At 50.6% G+C, this 19692-nt stretch overlaps 2 protein-coding genes across 5 annotated transcripts; both read right to left on the bottom strand.

The window, feature by feature from the left end:
- Positions 1-125: 125 nt before the first annotated feature.
- CDKN2D (cyclin dependent kinase inhibitor 2D) lies at positions 126-2559 on the bottom strand. Of its 2 annotated transcripts, XM_086409305.1 has the most exons (3): positions 2479-2559; positions 2046-2201; positions 126-1080 (listed from the first exon to the last, which is right to left on the bottom strand). In XM_086409305.1, exons 2-3 carry the CDS (start codon positions 2184-2186, stop codon positions 721-723), a joined length of 501 nt encoding a protein of 166 aa, XP_086265431.1. In that variant the 5' UTR covers positions 2187-2201; positions 2479-2559; the 3' UTR covers positions 126-720. The 2 variants fall into 2 exon arrangements, with proteins under 2 accessions (XP_086265431.1, XP_086265432.1); XM_086409306.1 differs by having other exon boundaries at positions 2046-2559.
- Positions 2560-4084: 1525 nt separating this feature from the next.
- Positions 4085-14874, bottom strand: AP1M2 (adaptor related protein complex 1 subunit mu 2). Of its 3 annotated transcripts, none has more exons than XM_086409297.1 (12): positions 14749-14874; positions 13327-13483; positions 13063-13130; positions 10933-11063; positions 10673-10820; positions 10441-10567; positions 9606-9748; positions 9454-9525; positions 6744-6902; positions 6050-6175; positions 4930-5005; positions 4085-4500 (listed from the first exon to the last, which is right to left on the bottom strand). In XM_086409297.1, exons 1-12 carry the CDS (start codon positions 14788-14790, stop codon positions 4478-4480), a joined length of 1272 nt encoding a protein of 423 aa, XP_086265423.1. In that variant the 5' UTR covers positions 14791-14874; the 3' UTR covers positions 4085-4477. The 3 variants fall into 3 exon arrangements, with proteins under 3 accessions (XP_086265423.1, XP_086265422.1, XP_086265421.1); XM_086409296.1 differs by having other exon boundaries at positions 9606-9754; XM_086409295.1 differs by having other exon boundaries at positions 10441-10820.
- Positions 14875-19692: the final 4818 nt, after the last annotated feature.

A 19692-nucleotide genomic window follows, 5' to 3' on the forward strand; every position in this document is an offset into this window, starting at 1 on the left:
GGGAATTACCACTCTCTCCCCTCCTCCAAAGCATCCACGATCCTCGACCCCCAGGGCCCATCCCCACAAACATCCTGGATACGCGACTCTCCATCGCCCCCTCAAAAATGACAAGCCACCAGCGCTGTGGTCATGCACAAGTCTTAATTTAATGGGTAAAAACATTAAATTACACACACAACAATATTTTCCATAAAGCTTAATAAATAGACTTTTTTTTTTTTTTTTAACGCTGTACAAGGGACTGGAAATGAAGCTTTCAACAAAATATGAATGAACTCATACTACCCTTTTATCGATTTGGAACACTCCCCCCTCCCCCATGCCGGAAAGCAGTGTGCACACTTGAGGTCTTCTCTCCGTAAGCCGGCCAAGGTCGACAGGTTCCAAGAGTCTTGGAAGAGATGACCTCACTCTCGAGGGCTGGGGTTTTAAACGCTCTGCCCTTGGGACTCAGTCTGTAGGCGTGGAGGAAACTGAACCGTTTAGGTGGCTGTTTGCCTGTAGGAGCCCTTCTCTGCCCAACACACCGAAAGGGGTGAGAAAAAAAAAAAAAACGAGAAATGCACGTCAAACACACACACCCCAGAAATCAACACCAACAAGCCACAAACCGGTGCCCCTCGGCAGCGGGCAGGAGGAGCAAAGGGAGAAAGTGTTTCTTCCCTCTTCTGACACAGAACTCAGCTGGGTCCTGCTGCTGGAGTGGGTGGCCCCAGGTCACAGGGGTGTCACCGTGTGCCGCTGCAGTATGTCCATGAGCTCTTGGGCCCCTCTCCCCCGTGCCAGCTCTAGGGGTGTGAGCCCCGTGGCGTCCCTGTGATGGAGATCAGACTCGGTAGCCAGGAAGCTGACCACAGAAGTGTGGCCCTCTCTCACTGCCAGGTGGATGGGGAGCGCCCCGGTGCCATCGGGTGCGTTGACATCGGCGCCGTGCTCCACCAGCACTTTTAGAGTGTCGAGGAATCCAGTGCGGGCTGCATCGTGGGCCGGAGTGGTGCCCGAGGCATCCTGGACGTTGGGGCTGGCGCCTTGCTTCAGGAGTTCCAGGGCAATGGTGGGACTGCCAAACATCATGACCTGGTGGGGGGATGGGGGTAGAGAAGGGTCAGGGAGTCTCCAAAGGAGGAGGTCTGGGGAAAAGGGTGACTGGAGACAGGGGTCATTCGGGAGTTGAGAATGCCAGATACAAGGTTCTCAAGAGAAGGAAAAACTCCGGGGAACATAAACTTCCAGGCAGCTGTTGAGACCCCAGAGAACAAGATCTCCTGGGAATAAGGACCTTCAAAAAAACGGGTCACCTCCCGCTAGGGTATAGCCCCCGTGGAAATTTTCAAGGAACCTAAGACCCTCCCTCAAGGAACCAGAGACACTTCTCCCCACAGATGGGAAATCATCAGGAAATATGAACCCCACCAGGAAACAGACCTCAGAGAACAGTCTCCTCCAGGAAATGGAGATGGCCAGGGAATTTAAAACTCCTCCAAGGAATTTCCCCCTCCCATATAGTAGGGATGCTTTCTGATGAAATGGGGTTCCCCTTTTGTAAATGTCCCCAAGGGAACAGGGACTCCCATGTAATCTGTGACTATTCCCTTACTGGTATCCCCCTCACCAAATATGCCAGTATGAAAACCCCGCGGGAATAGAGATTCTCCCCCACAGGAAACTGGATACCTTTCAGAGAACCCCCAGAAAATGGGTACACCTTGGAAATAGGAATCCTTCCTTCCTACGGTCGGATCGTCCATAGATGCTCCAAGACATTGGAGCCGCCTTCATGAAACTCGGATCCAAAGGTGAACCCTCACCCACGGAATAAGAACTTCTCCAGGGAAACCGAATCCTTCGCAATCAGAGAACAAGGAATCCTCCAAAGATGGAAAGCTCTCCCCTCCCCCAATCTAACCCCATCCACCACCCACCTAAGAAAGGGGACATCAGGGAGCCAAGTCAGCCCAGAGATGCAGGAACAGACCTCAGTCGGCTACCAACGGGAACAAGGTGAGAAGAGAGAAGGGGTCTGCGAGTCGGCCCGGGCTCACCTGCAGCGCTGTCTTGCCAAAGCGGTTCAGAACGTCTGGGTGCACCAGCTCGCGGTGCAGAAGGCGGCGCACCTCCTGCACGTCTCCTCGGGCCGCCGCCCCGCTCAGCCGGTCGCCGGCGTGGACCTCTTCCAGCAGCATGTCGATACTGGCGGCCTGCGAAGCCCCCCGCCCCACCCCGCGGCGGTCAGTGCGGGGGAGCCCACAGGCGCTGGCCCGAACAGCCCTCCCGCAGCGTCCCCGGCCTGCAACGAGGCTCCGGGTCGGACTCTCCAGTCCGGGTCTCGGGCGCGACCCCCGCCCTCCCGGCCGGCTCCTCCCCCTGTCAGACGGTGGGTAGAGAGGGGCTGAGAGCCCGGGCCCAACCCTCCGCTAGCCCGCAGGGCCCTGCCCGGCGCCCGCCCCTTGGGGGCTGGGTCTCCCCCCAACTCACCCTCCCTCCTCCTCGACGGGCGGGGTCTGTTCTGAGCCGGCTTCTCCGCCGCTGCGGAGCAGGCCTCTAGGGGGCGGAGCCAGAGCTCTCGCGGCCCCGCCCCCAAACGCCGCCGATTTGTTTTCTTATGAACTTGCTACGTTGTAGCCCAGCCGCGTTGCCCAGCTCCCGACCCTGTAGTGCTCCGCCCTCCTGGCCAGCGCAGCCAATGGCCACGCGTTGCCAAGGAGGCTTTGCGCGCCGGAGTGGGCGGGCCCGCTTCTGATTGGACAAACTACGGCGACCGGTGAACCGCGAACAATGGCGGGGTTTTCGGTTTTTCAAAAGCGACGGGCGGGCGGGAAAGAGGGCCGGTTTAACTGACCCAGGGGAGAAAGGTCAGGCGCAGGGTAGCGCGGGCTGCTCCGGGACCTCGGCACTTCCGAGGGGAAGGGAGGTAGGGCTGGGGCCGCCCAGTTTGGAGTTATGCGGTGCGATAATATTTGTTAGTTCTTACTGTGCAGAGTGCTTTATTTCATTCATTCACTGTGTGCCAGAGCGGTTCCTGGCGCTGGGGGGGACTGCATTCGAGCTACTAATTTTAGTGTTAAGCACCGTGAGGAAAATAAAGCAAGGAAATGGGGTGAGTGAGAAAGGAATCACGTTTGGCTCAGATTGCGCCAGCCCTGGCACAGCAAATGCAAGGGCGTGGAAGAAAGTTCATTCTCCATCTGCCACGTGGGTGAGCCTGGGAGGCGAGAGTGGTGTCGGAGGCTCTTAACAGAGGCCTTCAACAGCGGGGCCTTCACACGTTTACTGACCCACTACCGTGTACTAGGCACCCCAGCGGAAAGCAAGCCGGGTGCCTCCTGGCTGCTGGATGCTTACCTTTTAGAGCTGGAGACGACAATAAGTATTTTCCGTGTGCTATACACTGTGGAGCTGACAAAACGAGATAAATAATAGTGTCTTGGGAAAAGAAGGCTTTGAAATAGAGAGGTCGGGCATGGCCACCCTAAGAAGGTGACATTTGATTTGAGACCTGAAGGTGAGGGAAGGAGCCATGTGTCTCTCTGGGAAAACATACCAGATGGAGGGGCTACAGATTCGAAGGCCCTGAGCTGTAAGCATGTCTAGTAAGTCCAGGAAGAGACGTATAGAGAGGGAGAGAAGGGTGAGGAGGTGAGGGCTGAACAGGCTTGTGGGCTGTGGTGAGAACTTTTACTTTTTAAAAAGAATGGGGAATTTCCCTGGAGGTCCAGTGGCTAAGACTCCGCGCATCCGCTGCAGGGAGTCCAGGTTCAATCCCTGGTGGGAGAACTATGGTCCCGCATGCTGCCCAGAACGACAAAAATCAATGGGTGAAACCCTGGGAAGCTTCTGTATTGAGGGGCCACGATCTGGTTTAGGAGTTAATAGGCGCCCTCTGGTGGCTATGATGCGAACTGGCTGTCATGGGACAGGGAAGCCCAGAGCAGCCTGGGAGACCAAGGTGGGAGCAATTGCGAGGGCCTAGCTGAGAGATGACCAGGGCTGAGAAATGGATATATGTCGCCCACTCTTATCCCAGCACTCCAGGACACCCCTGGCATCCCCAGCGCCCAGCCAAGAAGTACATAACAGCAGCTAGATTCATCTTTTTAATGCCATCCTAAAACTCAGAAATGGGCCAGTGGGGCCTCTGGGTTCAGCAGCTGTGGAGGAGGGACTCCCCACACCTCCTAAGGCAGGTCACTGCAAGAAGGCACTCGTGAGGGGGACTTCAAGCCCCTCTTCTATTTCTTCATATAAAATTGGGGGAGGGGGAGGGGTGAGAGTCTGAGAGCTGGGGACTATCACTCCCAGCCTACCGGTAAAGGAAAAGGGTAGGAGCAAGTCGGGTGCTGGGAGTAACGAACTAATAATTCAAGGGCTGCCCTCTCACACACACACACACCCCATCTTCCCTCCTTCTCTAGTGGAGTCTGCAGTTGGGGCCTGGGGAGAAGACAGCCCAGGTTCAGGCTCCCACTTCTCCCTTCTAGCTGGTACGAAGTTGATAATCTGCAGGGAAACAATGAGCAGGAACCATCTCAGAATTGGGGGAAGGAGACAGGACAGCACCCCCACCCACAACCCATCCCCTTCCGCAGTGCTCATGATCAACCCCACAAGTATGTAACAGGGCTAAGGATGGGCTCAAACATGGCGACTGTAAACATAGCAATATGCCTGTCTCCAGGCAATAGATGGGGCTGCTGTGTGTTCAGTTGCTTATCCAAACCCCACCACCACTACCCTGGAACTGGCAACTGTCCCCATTTTAAAGACAGGCAAACCGAGGCTCGGGAGGGCACACTGACAAAGATAGGATAGACCTGGGGGCCACGCCTGTCGGTTTTGGAGCCCTCTGAGACAAGATGTTTCAAAGCCCCAAGGCCATCCCCATTCATGTCCTTGTCCCTGTCATCTCAGGGAGCCGGGCCGCCTTACCGCCACTCTGGGTGATATAGCGGACCCAGGGCAGGGCCTGGTAACCACTCTTCTCAATGATCTTCATGTATCGGACCTGGAAAGGGATGAAAGGAGGTGGCCCAGGATAGGGGGAGAGAGCAGGCTGGGGCCAGCGGAACATAACACAACTTCCGGGAATAAGAAAGCACAGCCTGGGAGGAATGAAGTAACGAGGCTCAGGGCAAAGATGTGACCAGGACAGGGTATGTGTGTGGGGGAGATCAGGTGGTCCAGGACAGAGGGAAAGATGGCACATTCTAAGAGAAGTGACACAATACAGTTTAGGCACAGGGCAAAGTTAGGGGGGAGGGGAAGGGGACCCAGGCTGAGAGCAGAAGAGGCAGCACCGTGGGACTTCCCTGATGGCTCAGTGGTTAAGGGTCTGCCTGCCAACGCAGGAGACACGGGCTCAGTCCCTGGTCTGGGAAGATCCCACATGCCCTGCAGCAACTAAACCCGTGCACCACAGCTACTGAGCCTGTGCTCTAGAGCCCAGGAGCCACAATTAGTGAGGCCACATGCTGCAGCTACTGGGCCTGTGCGCCCTGGAGCCCGTGCTCCACAAGAGAAGCCACCAGTGAGAAGCCCACACACCACAAGCAGAGAAAAGTCTGTGCAGCAGTGAAGACCCAGCCCAGCCAAAAATAAATAAATGAAATCATTTTTGAAAAAAAGCATCTGCCTGCCAATGCAGGGGACATGGGTTTGTGGGATGTGGGACATACGGGATCTTCCTCGGTCCAGGAAGATCCCACATGCCAAGGAACAACTAAGCCTGTGCTCTGCAACTACTGAAACCCTCGGGCTCTAGAACCCATGCTCTGCAACAAGAGAAGCCACCGCAATTTAAAAAATAGCCCCTACTCACTGCAACTAGAGAAAGCTCACTCACAACAACGAAGACCCAGCACACCCAAAAGTTGAAATTAAAATGTTTGTTTAAAGAAAAAGCAACACTGTTCCAGGAAAAAAAAAAAAGAATGATTGTAAAAGAGGAGATGAGCCAAGCCAGGGAACGGAGGCGGTCCAAGCCAAGAAATGAGAGAAAGGGGGACCCACCAAGGTCAAGGAGAGGAACCACCCTGCCCCCTTCCCTCACCTGGATCCCAGAGACAGTGAAATAGGGGATCTCAAACTTCACCCCAATAGGGGGCCGGCCCTCTACTTCCTCCTTCTCCACGCTGGGGAGGCCAAAGTGGGCGCGCATCAGGTACTCCTTGCCCCCCTGAGGGAACATGGGGGTATCAGACACATTGAGGGCCCCTATACCCCAGACCACTCCTCATGGCAGCCCCCTGGGGGCAGGCTTTGCTCTCAGCCCATCTGACAGACCAGAAAGTAAAGTTTCCTGGCCAAAACTCACAGACGAAGCTTCTGACAGCAAAGCCTAGTTGGGGGCCTTCTGGTGATCATCTCCCATTTTCCAGGGGCCGATGAACATCCCCCAACCAAGATCCCAAAGAGAGACCAAATCCTCCAGCAGCCCAAGGACGTGGGTAGCATGATCCTGTCTATTTCACAGATGGACACGCTCAGGCTTCATGAAGGGAAGTAGGGTCCTCAAGGCTGGGAAGCTCAGAGAAACAAGGGTGAGGAATCTGAACCCAGGGCTGGTTTCCTCAAGACCTAGGACAAGGAGAGCTTAACCATGCTGAGAGCTTAACCATCATCCAGTTTTATCAGCTACAAAGGACAGCCACGTGCATGCATATGTGGCTCTGATTTATCCTCTACTTCGCCCTCACTCATCAAGGGCTGGTCCTCCAGTTCCCCGGCCCATCCCCGAGGCTCACCGGGAAAGACTTGATGCTCCAGATAACCGTGTTCTTCTCTGGCACATACTTGGCACTGCCCACACTGGTCTTGAAGCGAGGGGAGTCGGCATCGCTGGGTACGGGCACCGATATCTCTACGCCGTTAGCTACAGACTGCTTTTTAAACTGCCCCTTGGCCTGTCGGTGGAGAGAATGTGGGGTGTGAAGAGTGCATTCATGCAAATGGAGACCAAGCCCTTTCCACGCACCATTTCATCAAGAGCCCAGAAGTGGGGACCACGATCCTGTCCATTTTCCAGATGAGGGAACAGTGGCACAGAGAACTTAAGGCATTTCTCTGGAGACACACAGCCAACAAGGGGCAGAGTCACACCCACAAGAGACTCCAGTGGTTCTGCTTTTGGCACCTTCCGTTTGGAAAGTATCATATACCTTTTCCTGCTTCAAAATGTAATCCCTCATTTGAACAGCTCCTAGTGCTGGCTCACCTCAGCCCATTTCACAGACAAGATAATAAAGGCTCCTGGTCAAGACTCACACACTCACACCTGCAAAGCCAGGATGGGACCCTCAGTCTATCAGAATTTTCTTTCTTTTTTTTTTGGCAGCACTGCAACATGCAGAATCTCAGTTCCTCAGTCTGGGATCGAACCCATGTCCCCAGTAGTGGAAACTCAAGAGTCCTATCCAATAGACCACCAGGGAATTTCCGAGTTTTCATTTGAAAGCTGGCATCTACGGAGCCCCTACCATGTGCAGAGCCCTGTGCCAAGTACTTAACCCTCTCACTAATTTTCTAAAGTAGGAGCCATTCCAAAGGTCCATTTTACAGATGAAGAAACTGAGGCCCAGAGAGAAAGAGCACTTTGCCTGAGTTGTGTAGCTGGTAGCCGGCACAGCACAGAGATTTGACTTGAGCCTCACATGCTCTCCTTACAGATAATAAGTTATTACATTAGAGCTAGATCCAGATCCATTTTGACATGCGCAAGCTTTTAACACAAGGACTCTAAGTGTCCCTGTGCAGTAGCTAGCACCATGATAGCTGCTCTTAATCATCTGGTGCCGGGGGGCGGGGATATGTGAGGCAGGACTGGTGCACAGGACCTGGAGGCAAACAGGGCAGGGGATGTTCTTTTTTAAAGGCACCAACTTTTTAGTATTTATTTTTATTTGGCTGTGCTGGGGCTTAGTTGCAGCATGTGGGATCTAGCTCTCTGACCAGGGATCAAGTCCCGGGCCTTCTACACTGGAATTTCAGAGTCTTAATCACTGGGCCACCACAGAAGTCCCAGGAAGGCACCAGCTTTAGTGGCCCCTTCTCTTCTTCCTGCCTATAGAGACAGGGACTTTGGGGGGCACCAACACCATGCCCCCTCCCCCCCGCAGTGACTGTCTACATCATGTACCAGTTCCTCTGAGACTCTAAGACTGGGGAACAAAGTTAAATCTGAGAACACAGACTCTTGAGGCAGGCAGACCCAAGTTCAACGTGACCCCTCCCTTCCTAGATGAATGACATCTGAGTTCTTCTGGGCCTCTTTCCCCATCTGTAAAGGGCGCTAAGGACTTCCCTGGTGGTCCAGTGGTTAAAACTCTGCACTCCCAATGCACAGGGCACAAGTTAAATCCCTGGTCAGGGAACTAAAATCCCGCATGCAGTATGGCATGCCCTCCCCCGCCCCCGCAACTTTCTTAATTAAAAAAGAGACTGGGGAAAAAATTTTTTTTAAGGGCCAGGAGGGACTAATTTTATGTTCTGGAGAAGCTCTTGTTTGGGGGACTGGGGACATGCACAGGGCTATCCATGGCAATGTGAACCAGAGAAGCCAAGAACTGAAAACAACCCAAGCAAGATACAGGAGAGAAAATTCTCCTGGTGGAATATTCTACAGTCACTGAAATGGATGCCCTACGCTTCAGGTCCTGGGATTCCTCTTAAGAGTTGACATTACATGAAGAAAGCAAATTATACAAAAAAGTCATACAGCAAGAGTTCATGGATATAAAGGTCAGAGACTGGCAGAATGAAGTATTTGCGGTTTACAGATGAGGGTGGCAAAATTACAAACAAAAGCAAAGAAATGACTTACATGAAATTCAAAATTGTGATCACCTGTGGGCAAGGGTGGGGGGAGCCATGATTGGCCAAGGGGCAGGTGGGGGTTCAGAGGTGCTGGTTGAGTCAGGGACATTCAATTAAGCTGTGTGGTATGATATGATATGATATGATGATACGGTATGACAATGATAACATTGAGCTTTAACATACTCTATGGTTTATATACATATATGAATATAAATGCAAATTCATAAATTTCAATGTAAATGTAAATTTATAAAGTAGTATGAATGTATATTTTTAAAGTAAATTAATTAAGTAAAAAGGTCATGTGTCACACGGTGGTGGTTCAGTATTAAGGGAAAAAACAGAGCAAAGAAGGGAGGTGGAGAAATCAGGGAAGGCTCCTCTGAGGAGGTGACACTGAAGCAAAGAACTGAAGGAGGTGAGGGAAAGAGCCAGGGGGATATCTGGGTGGCTGGGGGCAGAGTGATCCAGGGAGAGGGGATACTCAGGGACCATGCCTGGCATGTTTGAGACTCAGCCAGGAGACCTGTGTGGCTGGAAGGAAGTGATGACTGGGGAGGGAGGTGGGAGATATGGTTAGACTGCTGAGGGCGTAGGAGGGGCAATCTGAGCACTGTAATTATTACCCTGGGGGCCCACCTTGACCATGATCTCCACGCGGCTGTGTGAGAATTTCTCAATGACAGATTCAATCCAGATGAGTGGCTTGACCTGCAGACAGAGGAAGAGGGAGTTCTCCAAGGCTCTGGGGTCAACCCTCACCTCCAGCCAAGGGCTCGACCCTGCCTTACCTGGGTGCTAAGGCGGTAGGACATGAGCTCAAAGTCACCGTCGGGCGGGATGAAGGAGATGGTGCGGTCATTGTCAAAGCGAGAAAGCCGCACGCACTGGTGGAATTTCACATCCTCCAGTTCCACAGACTTGTTCTTGCTCCCTGAAACTCAGAGCCGAGTTAACGGGGTGACACTGGAGCCCAGGGCAGGGTCCTTATCCTTACCTCCCCTTCTACTGCTATGATCACCCCCATATTACAGATGAAGAAACTGAGGCCCAGAGAGGATGAGTAACTCGCCCGGGGTCACCCAGCTGGCCAGGAACAGAGCTGGGATCCCCAGGGAATCAGGCCCTTGCTGTCAGGTTGTTATCCTGTGAGTGTTAGCCGCTCAGTTGTGTCTGAATCTTTGTGATCCCATGGACTGTAGCCCACCAGGCTCCTCTCTCCATGGTATTCTCCAGGTAAGAATACTGGAGTGGGTAGCCATTCCCTTCTCCAGGGGATCTTCCTGACCCAGGGATCGAACCCAGGTCTCCTGCATTGCAGGCAGAGTCTTTATTGTCTGAGTCACCAGGGAAGAAATGTAATGCTATTCTGTCTCCTACTCCCACTAGAACGTCAGTTCCGTGAGGGCAGGGATTATTTTTTCTTTTCTGCCATGTGCTTGAGCCTGGCACTCAATGATGAAGCAGAGTTGTTTGCATTAAGGCACGAGCAGCTGCAGTACTGGTCAAGACCAGTAGAGGGCAAGCGAGTACTATTTCAGAATTGACAGCAGGTCTCTGGGTACCACCCACCCCAGATGAGGTGAGGTCTCAGGCTCCCCATCGCACCCCCTTCCAGAAACTTACGGCCAGTGAGCTCGAAGAGTACACGGTCGTTGAGGCCCAGCCGCAGCTCTGGCATTCCGGACAGAAACACCTTGAGCTTGATACTGCCCACGATCTCGCTCAGCAGGACACTGCCGTTGGCATTGACCTGAGGATGCAAACATTGGTGAAGTGGGAGGCGGTTAACAAGCATAGGGCTCCCTCTCCTGGCCCTTGGCTGTAGCGAGGGTGGGGCAGAGGTGTGGAGGCTCACCAGCAGGTTAACTGACTCTATGACATCGATGAAGACCTCATTCTTCTTGTACTTGATGCCCTCCGAGCGCCAGGACACAGCATTGGTGACAGTGGGTGGCACTCGTGACTTGCCCGTCTCCAGCTTGTTGCCCTGCTGCGTGATGTACCTGGCGGGGGGGGGCAGGGAGATGAGCAGATAGGCCCAAGGATACTTCCCTGACCCTCCCCAGGTTTCTTCCACCCATGGCCCACCCTGTGGCTGACCCACGGCCCACTCACTCCTGCAGGATTTTGCTGTCTGTGGTCTGTGGGAAGCCAAAGTCCATGAGCTCATCCAGCAATTCGTAGACGATGACAAAGTTGTCTCGGATACTCTCCTCCTCTAGCTCCTTAAAGTATTCGGAGAATACCTGGGGGTGTGAGGAGACCAACACCCACAGAGATGTGTCTGGTGTAGCTCTTGGGCTGGGTTCCCACTCATCCAGCCAGCCACCCAATAAGCAACTATTGAGTACCTACTGTATACCAGTGTCAGGACATTAACGGTGAACAAAGCCAAGAAGGTCTTTGCCCTCCTGGAACAGTCTTGAGGGGGAATGGACAGGTAGTGGGACTAATATTATCCAACATGTAGAGTGCAATAATGAGGAAAACAAGTGAAGTAGGAACCCAGAGGCAGGGAGGTCCAAGAAGACTTCCTAGAAGAGGGATTGGAAGGACTCAGAATGTTTTTTTGGTGTGTGAATCATGGGATTGCCGTGTATCTGGTGATGTTAATGGGCCCACCTCAGAATAAGGTTTGTAATGCATGAAATAAAAGATACATACACACACACACACACACAACACAAAAGACACAATATGGGAATTCTCTGGCACTCCAGTGGGTAGGACTCCACGCTTCCACTGCTGAGGGCCCAGGTTCAATCCCTGGTTGGGGAACTAAGATCCTACAAGCCAAGCCATGCAGCATGGTCAAAACAAAAACAAACCAAAATAACCCCATAAGATGGCAAAGGAAAACTGTTACACTACACAGAAACACATCTAAGTTCATGGATTCCTTGAATTCCATCCAGGGGCCCTTGGGACTTGGGGGACCCCCAGACGGGAGCCCTTGGGAATTAGTAAGTATCTCCTTAGCAGAGAATCTGTCATCCATCCAACACTGGAAACCCATCCCTCATCCTGCTCCAGCTTCTGTGGCCCTTTCCTGTTCCCACCTCAGGGCCTTTGCACACGCTATGCTCACTGCTCAGGATATTCTCCTCACACAGGCCCCTTGTGACAGGCCTTACTCCTTGGTGAAGCCACCACTATCCCTTGACCCCTGTGAGTATCAGGGTGAGACTAGCACCTACCCAGTCACTGGTTAAAACAATGTCTCCTTGAATATCCTTCATGCCCTTTAACTCCTGAGCACAGGCCAGGACCGTGCTTGCCTTATACACAGCTGTGTGTCCCTCCTCTGCCTGGCAGAGAGGAGACAAATCAATACAGATCTCTTATTTGTTGAAAAGTATCCCAAAAATCCCTCTGGGAATTCCCCAGCAGTCCAGTGGTTAGGACTCAACCCTTTCACTGCCAAGAGCATGAATTCAATCCCTGGTCGGGGAACTAAGATCCTGTAAGCCAGGAGGTGACCAAAAAAAAAAAGTACTTTCTCAGCCACTTCTTCAGGATCAGCCTGCCCTCACACCTTGGGGGTGTACTGTCCTTTGTTTACCAAATAAAATTCTGAGCAGTTAAAAAAAAAAGTACTTTCTCAACCATTGAGAATGACATATAGCAAGTGCTCAAAAGATTACTATGGGATCATATGATATGACATTAGTGGTAATGCTAACAATAATATCAAATCTTTATTAAGCACTTACTGTATACTAAGCACTGTTTTCGGTGCTCTAGAGGTATGAATTGGATTGAACTATTTTCTACAACAATTCTGAGGCAGGACTAAACCTGGCTTATATAGTATTTCTTTTCTTTTTTTTTTTCGGTTGTACCTTGCAGAAGGTGGGATCCTAGTTTCCTGATCAGGAAATTCAAGCCCCTTGCAGTAGAAGCGTGGGGTCTTAACCACTGGACCGTCTGGATTAAACCCAGGTTAGAGGCACAGAGAGAAGTAACTTGTCCAAGGTCACACAGCCAGTAAGCACTGGAGCTGGGTCTGGAACCCAGTATCCTCGGGTTCAGATTTGAGCAGTACACCCTCTCGGAGACTTCCTTGCTTCTTGCCCCATAGGGAGAGTTGATCCCACAACAGCTGATGAGAACAGAGTGATGGGGCTTTGATGGTGGCACCCCCGGGGATTCAGGGAAGGCTTCCTAGGTGGGATGGATCCCGAAAGAGGCGGGCAAGACAGGTGGACAGACAGACGAGCCGGCCAATAGAAGGCCAGAACCTACCTCCACTATCTTGTAGAGGAAGGAATACACGAGGGAGGCGTTGGCATTCTTCAGTGTGGTGGCCACCACTGCAGGCAGCGAGGTTAAGGAAAGGCGGCATTTTGGAGAGTTCCAATGGAGCTTAGACCCGGAAACGCCACCCTGTCTGCTCCCACTCTCCAACCTGAGCCACGCCATGTCGTGCACCTCTCATCCCAGCCCATCATCTCTGGGCCTGAGATGCCACCACCCAAGGCCGCCAGGGACCCGCCCATGGCTGGATACAGTAGAGGTTGCTGTATTTGATCCACAGGAAGTGGACCCGTCCGTGACTCAGCAGTGGGGTCAGGGCGCCTTCCTCCTCCCGCTGCATGAGCAGAGGCATGAAGTGATCGATCTCGCTCATAGCCACATCACCCTTGTAGTTGCGGCTGATCAGGGGCTGAAGATGAGCAGAGAAGGTCTGGTCATTGCTGGGATCCAGGGACCTTCCCCCCCGGGGGCATCAGAGTGCCAGGTTCTGACCCTACTTGCTGGTTGAGGGGACATGGACGAGGTTCTGCCTCTCGGCATGTCGGTTTCCTCCTCTGGAAAGTGGGCTGGTGACAGTGACAGCCAGAGCGTCTAGAGCCCTCACTGACACCTCAGCCGTGCTCTGCTAAAACCTGGATGCTTGCTTACTTATATCGTTGTCACCACAACCCTGTAAGGTAGGCGGTCTCACCATCTCCCTTTTACACATGGAGAAACTGAGGTATGGACCCAGTCCATAGCCAGCAAGGAAGCTGGGAACTGAGCCAACACGCCCTGGCTCCAGAATTCCTGCTCTTGAGCAAGGTTTCATAGGCACCAAATCAGCGAGGTAGGGGTGATGAAAGAAAAGAAAGAGAGAGGAAAAAAGAAAAAAAAGACATTATATCCATTTATCACTCATAGCTTATATAGCTCTGCCTGGCAGGCAGTAAGTGGTTAATTTTAATAATATTTACCTGAGAGGTTTGTTTAGTCCAGTGTTTAGAAGGAAGCAGGTACTCAGCAGGTGCTCACACATCTTAGCCCTAACTATGTTTATTATCAGGAATATTATTCTCATCACCACTGTTACTATTGCTGGGTTTCCCAGGTGGCATTACTGGTAAAGAACCCACCTGGCAGTGCAGGAGACCAAAGAGATGCAGGTTCGATCCCAGGGCCCTGAAGATCTCCTGGAGGAGGTCAGGGCAACCCACCCAGACAGAACAAGATGAATGGGAGGGGGCGCCAGAAAGAGACAAGGCAGCCCCACAGGGGAAGTACGGTCTTCTGCCCCGGCTTTCTTCCCCAAATATCAGTACAGTGGATGATGACGGTGATAGAAATAATAATTTCAATTGCTTGAACGCCTAATGTTTGCAGCAGGGTCACTGTACTAAGTGGTATACACTGCATACGGCTGTATTAATTCTTCTTGGGTGGGGACCTCTGTTATTCCCATTTGTACAGACAGGGAGACTGAGGCTCAGAGAGGCGAAGCCCCTTCCCTCAGACACGCCGCTAGTAAAAGCGGAGGTGGGGTTCGACGCGGGAGTCCCAGGAATTGGGGGAGGGGTGTTCCCACGCCCCCAGAGCTTTCCGGGGCCTCGCTGCCTGCAAGGAGGGGCCGCCCCCTGGGTCCGGGAGGGAGCAAGCTTCACCTGCCGGCCTCCCACTCCCTGCACCCAGCCTCACCTTGCCCTTGACGTCGAGGATGAAGACAGCCGAGGCGGACATGGTGGCGGCCGGCGGACCTGGGGGGTGGGGAGGGAGCGCCGGGAGGCGACGGTGGTGGCGCCGCTTCCTTCTTCCTGCGGAAGCACCCGCGCGCAGGTGAGGACCCAGGTGAGCGCGTCTTAAAGGGGAGGGCCACCAGGTGAGCGGTGCCGTCGGCCGACGGGAAGACGCTGCGGGGGCGGGGCAGGGCGGAGCTTAAGATGTGACAACTGCCCCGCCTCCCTTTTCCTTCGCGCCTGGAGTGAGGATGGGAGGAGACCCCAGACCAACCGATTCTCCCTCCAAGGAACCGAATATCTATCCATCCATCCATTCATCCATCCAACCACCCAACCACTCATCCATCCACCCATCCACTCATCTGGTTTCTCCTGACTTTGCCACACTCACATCCACCCCAATAGAGCAGGGACTTAGTCCTTTTCATGTCTGTGTCCCCAGGGCCCAGTGCTGGGTGCTCAATGTGTGTGTAATTTATTAATACATGCCATAAATATTTGCTAATTAATTTATTCTTTCGTTCAGTGACAAGAACTATGAGTTACACTCTCAGCAGGAAAAACGTAGCTGCCTTTTTTTTTTTTTTTGGGTGGGCCAAGTGGGATCTTAGTTCCCTGACCAGGAATCGAACCCATTCCCCCTGCAGTGAAAGCACAGAGGTTTAACCACTGGACCGCCAGGGAATTCCCCAAGTAGTTTTTATTGTTATTCCTTATGTTATTCTTTCAAAACTTTTTTTAACTTTTAAATTTTTATACAGTGTCTAAAGGTCACACTCCCTGGTGGCTGAGACAGTAAGGAATCTGCCTGCAGTGTGAGAGACCTGGGTTCAATCCCTGGGTCGGGAAGATCCCCTGGAGAAGGGAGTGACAACCCACTCCAGTATCTTGCCTGGAGGATCCCATGGACAGGGGAACCTGGTGGGCTACAGTCCATAGGGTTGCAAAGAGTTAGACAGGACTGAGCAACTAACACTTTCACTCCATTTACAGTTATTACAAAATATTGGCTATATTTCCTGTGTTGTACAATACATCCTTGTGACTTATCTTACGCCTAATGGTTTGTGGCTCCCCTTTCACTCTATATTGCCCCTCCCCTCCCCACTGGTAACCACTAATTCGTTCTCTATACCTGTGAGTCTGCTTCTTTTTTTGTTATATTCATTAGTTTGTTGTATTTTTCAGATTCTACATATAAGTGATATTATACAGTATTTGTCTTTCTCTGTCTGACTCCTTTCACTTAGCATAATGCCTTCCAACTCCATACATGTTGCTGCAAATGGCAAAATTTCATTCTTTTTTACTGCTACGTAGTATTCCACTGTGTATATATCACACCTTCCGTATTCATTCATCTGTTGATGGACACTCTAATGTTATTCTTTAAAAAAAAATTTTATTCATTTATTTTGGCTGCATCGCAAAGCATGTGGGATCTTAGTTCCTTAGTTCCCTAATCAAAGATTGAACTCTCAGCCCCTGCATTGGAGCGCAGGGTCATAACCACTGGACTGCCAGGGAAGTCCCTAATGTTTTTCTTTCTAAAAATTTTTATTTTATTGAAATAGAGTTGATTACAATGTTGTGTTAATTTCTGCTCTACAGCAAAGTGATTCAGTTTTATATGATATATATATATTCAGACTATATTCTTTTTTGTATACTTTCCATTATGGTTTATCATAGGATATTGAATATAGCTCTCTGTGCTACACAGTAGGAACTTGTTGTTTATCCATTCTAAATATAATAGTTTGCTTCTAATCCCAAACTCCCACTGTTTCCTCTCCTTCCCTTCCTTCCCCTTGGCAACCACAACACCATTCTCTATGTGAGCCTGTTTCTGTTTCGTGTTTATTTATGTCATATTTTAGCTTCCACGTATAAGTGATATCTTATGCCATTTGTCTTTCACTATCTGACTAACTTCATTTAATATGATAATCTCTAGGTCAATCCATGTTGTCACAAATGGCATTATTTCACACTTTTTATGGGTGAGTAGTATTCCATTGTGCATATGGACCACATCTTTTCTATCCCCTATTGTTACTCTTATTCATTCCAAAATATTTATAAGCTCCTACTATGTGACATAAAGATACTGATAGCGTGCTGCAGTCCATAGGGTCACAAAGAGTCAGACTTGACTAAGTGACTGAACAACAATGGCAAAATGTTGAAAAGATAAATGGTTATCATTAGTGTGACTATAATTGTTATATTATTCACTCAACCAACATTTATTGAACGTTTACTATGTGCTTGACTGGACACATGGAAGCTGCTTTTATTATGGTGGTAATGGTTCACTCAGTGAGTGAATATTTATTGACTGGAGAATTCCTTGGGCTGCAAAGAGTCAGACACAACTGAGCGACTTTCACTTCACCTGCGGTACTAGGTGATGCAGACAAAGCCACTCCACTGCTCTCTATTTAGGAAAAGCAAGAGATAAACACCCTGAAGAAAATACAAAACAAAACAGGTGATCCCTGGGACTTCCCTGGTGGTTCACTGGTTAAGACTTTGTGCTTTATTGCCAAAGCCCTAGGTTCGATCCCTGGTCAGGGAACTAGGATCCCACACGCTGCATGATGCAGCCAAAAAAAAAAAAGTAATTCCTAATGAGAATGGGTACCCTGAAAGCAAGGAGTTGGCATGTGTTTGTGTGTGTTGGAGAATGAATGGGGGACTGTACGGCAGGGAGATCAGAGAATGCGCTGACATTTGAGAAAGGTCTGAGGGGCTGAGGGTAAATGCTGACATGAAAAGTTCACATTACTGGCAGCAACTATTTGCCGAGCCCTTAAGTATGTTAAGGGTTTCATGGGCTTCCCATCCCTGAATTTCCAGAATGATCTTAAGAGCAGGGGCAACCCAAGAGAAAGTCCCATGGAAGAGCCTGGCACAAAGCTGGTGCTAATATTGTTTCTGGTGGTGGTGGTGCTGTGTGTGCTTGCTGAGGGCATGAGCTCTGGAGCCGGCCACTTGGGATCTTGTGCTGGGTACGCAAGCAGCCAGCTGGCCGGCCTCGGGCACCTGGCTTCCCCTCCCTGGATCTCGGTTTGTACATCTGTGAAATGTGGTTAAAGCTGTGCTTTCCTATAACCCACAAGAATCTACTGGATAACACAGTGAACTTTATTCAATATTTTGTAGTAATCGACAAGGGGAAAGAATCTGAAATTATATATACATATATATATATAATGACTGAATCACTGTGCTGTACACCTGAAACTAACATGATATTGTAAATCAACTATACTTCAATTAAAACACACACAAATAAAACAAGTAAAAAATAGAAAAAAATAGGGAGGGATAAATCAGGAACTTGGGATTAACATACACACACTGCTGCTGCTGCTAAGTTGCCTCAGTCGTGTCCGACTCTGTGTGACCCCATAGAGGGCAGCCCACTAGGCTCCTCTGTCCCTGGGATTCTCCGGGCAAGAATACTGGAGTGGGTTGTCATTTCCTTCTCCAATGCATGAAAGTGAAAAGTGAAAGTGAAGTCGCTCAGTCGTGTCCAACTCTTAGCGACCTCATGGACTGCAGCCTACCAGGCTCCTCCATCCATGGGATTTTCCAGGCAAGAGTACTGGAGTGGGGTGCCATTGCCTTCTCCGAACATACACACACTACTGTATATAAAATAGAAAACCAACAAGGACCTAGTGATTAACACAGGGAACTTTACTCAATATTCTGTGATAACCTACATGAGAAATAAATCTGAAAAAAATTGAATATATGTATATGAATAACTGAGTCACTTTGTTGTATACCTGAAACTAACACAATACTGTAAATCAACTATACACCAAAAATTTTTTTTTAAGTCTTGAAAAGAAGAGGACAAAAAGAAAAAATAAAACACAATAAAAAAACCACAATAAAAGAAAAAAATGCTCTTTTCTAATAAGATTAGGGTGCAGCTCGACTGAGTGATGACACGCAACGTGATGCTTGGAACTGTGCCTAGGATACAGCCAACACTCAATCACGTTATTATTATCTATCATTTGCTGTTATTACTGTTTACTGTATGGCAGGTAAGGATACAGGGGCTGGGTTTGAGTCCTGACTCTGCCATTGGCTGTAAGGCACTGGGCCAGTAATGGCACCTCTTGTTTCTCAGTCTCCCCTTCTTTGAAATGGGTATAAAAGCCATAGCGCTGCTTCCTCAGGCTGCACAGCACTGACTTACAGGGCATAACTCAATGCCTGGCACACCACCTATGCTACCCCCACTCATCAGCTATTGTAGACCCTGGGTTCCACCCCAAAATTGTTGGTAAGGAAGGTGAGGCTGGGGGTGAGGAGGAGAGGGAAAATAAATCTCAGGCTGGTTGGAGTGATCTTGCTCTACAGAGAGTCCCTTGGACAGCAAGATCAAACCAGTCAATCCTAAAGGAAATCAGCCTGAATATTTTTTGGAAGGACTGATCCTGAAGCTGAAGCTCCAATACTTTGCCCACCTTATGTGAAGAGCTGACTCATTAGACAAACCCTGATGCTGGGCGAGATTGAGGGCAGGAGGAGAAGAGGGTGACAGAGGATGAGATGGTTGGATGGCATCACCGACTCAATGGACATGAGACTGAGCAAACTCCGGGAGATAGTGAAGGACAGGGAAGCCTGGTGTGCTTCAGTCCATGGGGTGGCAAAGAGTAGCTCGCGGCTGAGCAGCTGAACAACCACCGAGGGAGGGAGAATCCTGGAAGGCCACAAGGGGGCGACATTCAGCTCTCCCAGGCCTAGTGCTTGGTCCGCCAAACCCAGCCCGGTCTTTATCAGCCCCTGAGGGTGAGATGCGCGTCCCCTCAGGGTACTTGAGGAAGGGAGGAGGACAGCAGCTGTCAGAGCCATCCACTGCTTCTGGCGTCAT

Source organism: Bos grunniens, chromosome 7 (assembly GCF_055505025.1).
Source record: "Bos grunniens cultivar Pamir isolate PY7600 chromosome 7, Bosgru_T2T1.0, whole genome shotgun sequence".
Classification (NCBI taxonomy): Eukaryota; Metazoa; Chordata; class Mammalia; order Artiodactyla; family Bovidae; genus Bos; species Bos grunniens.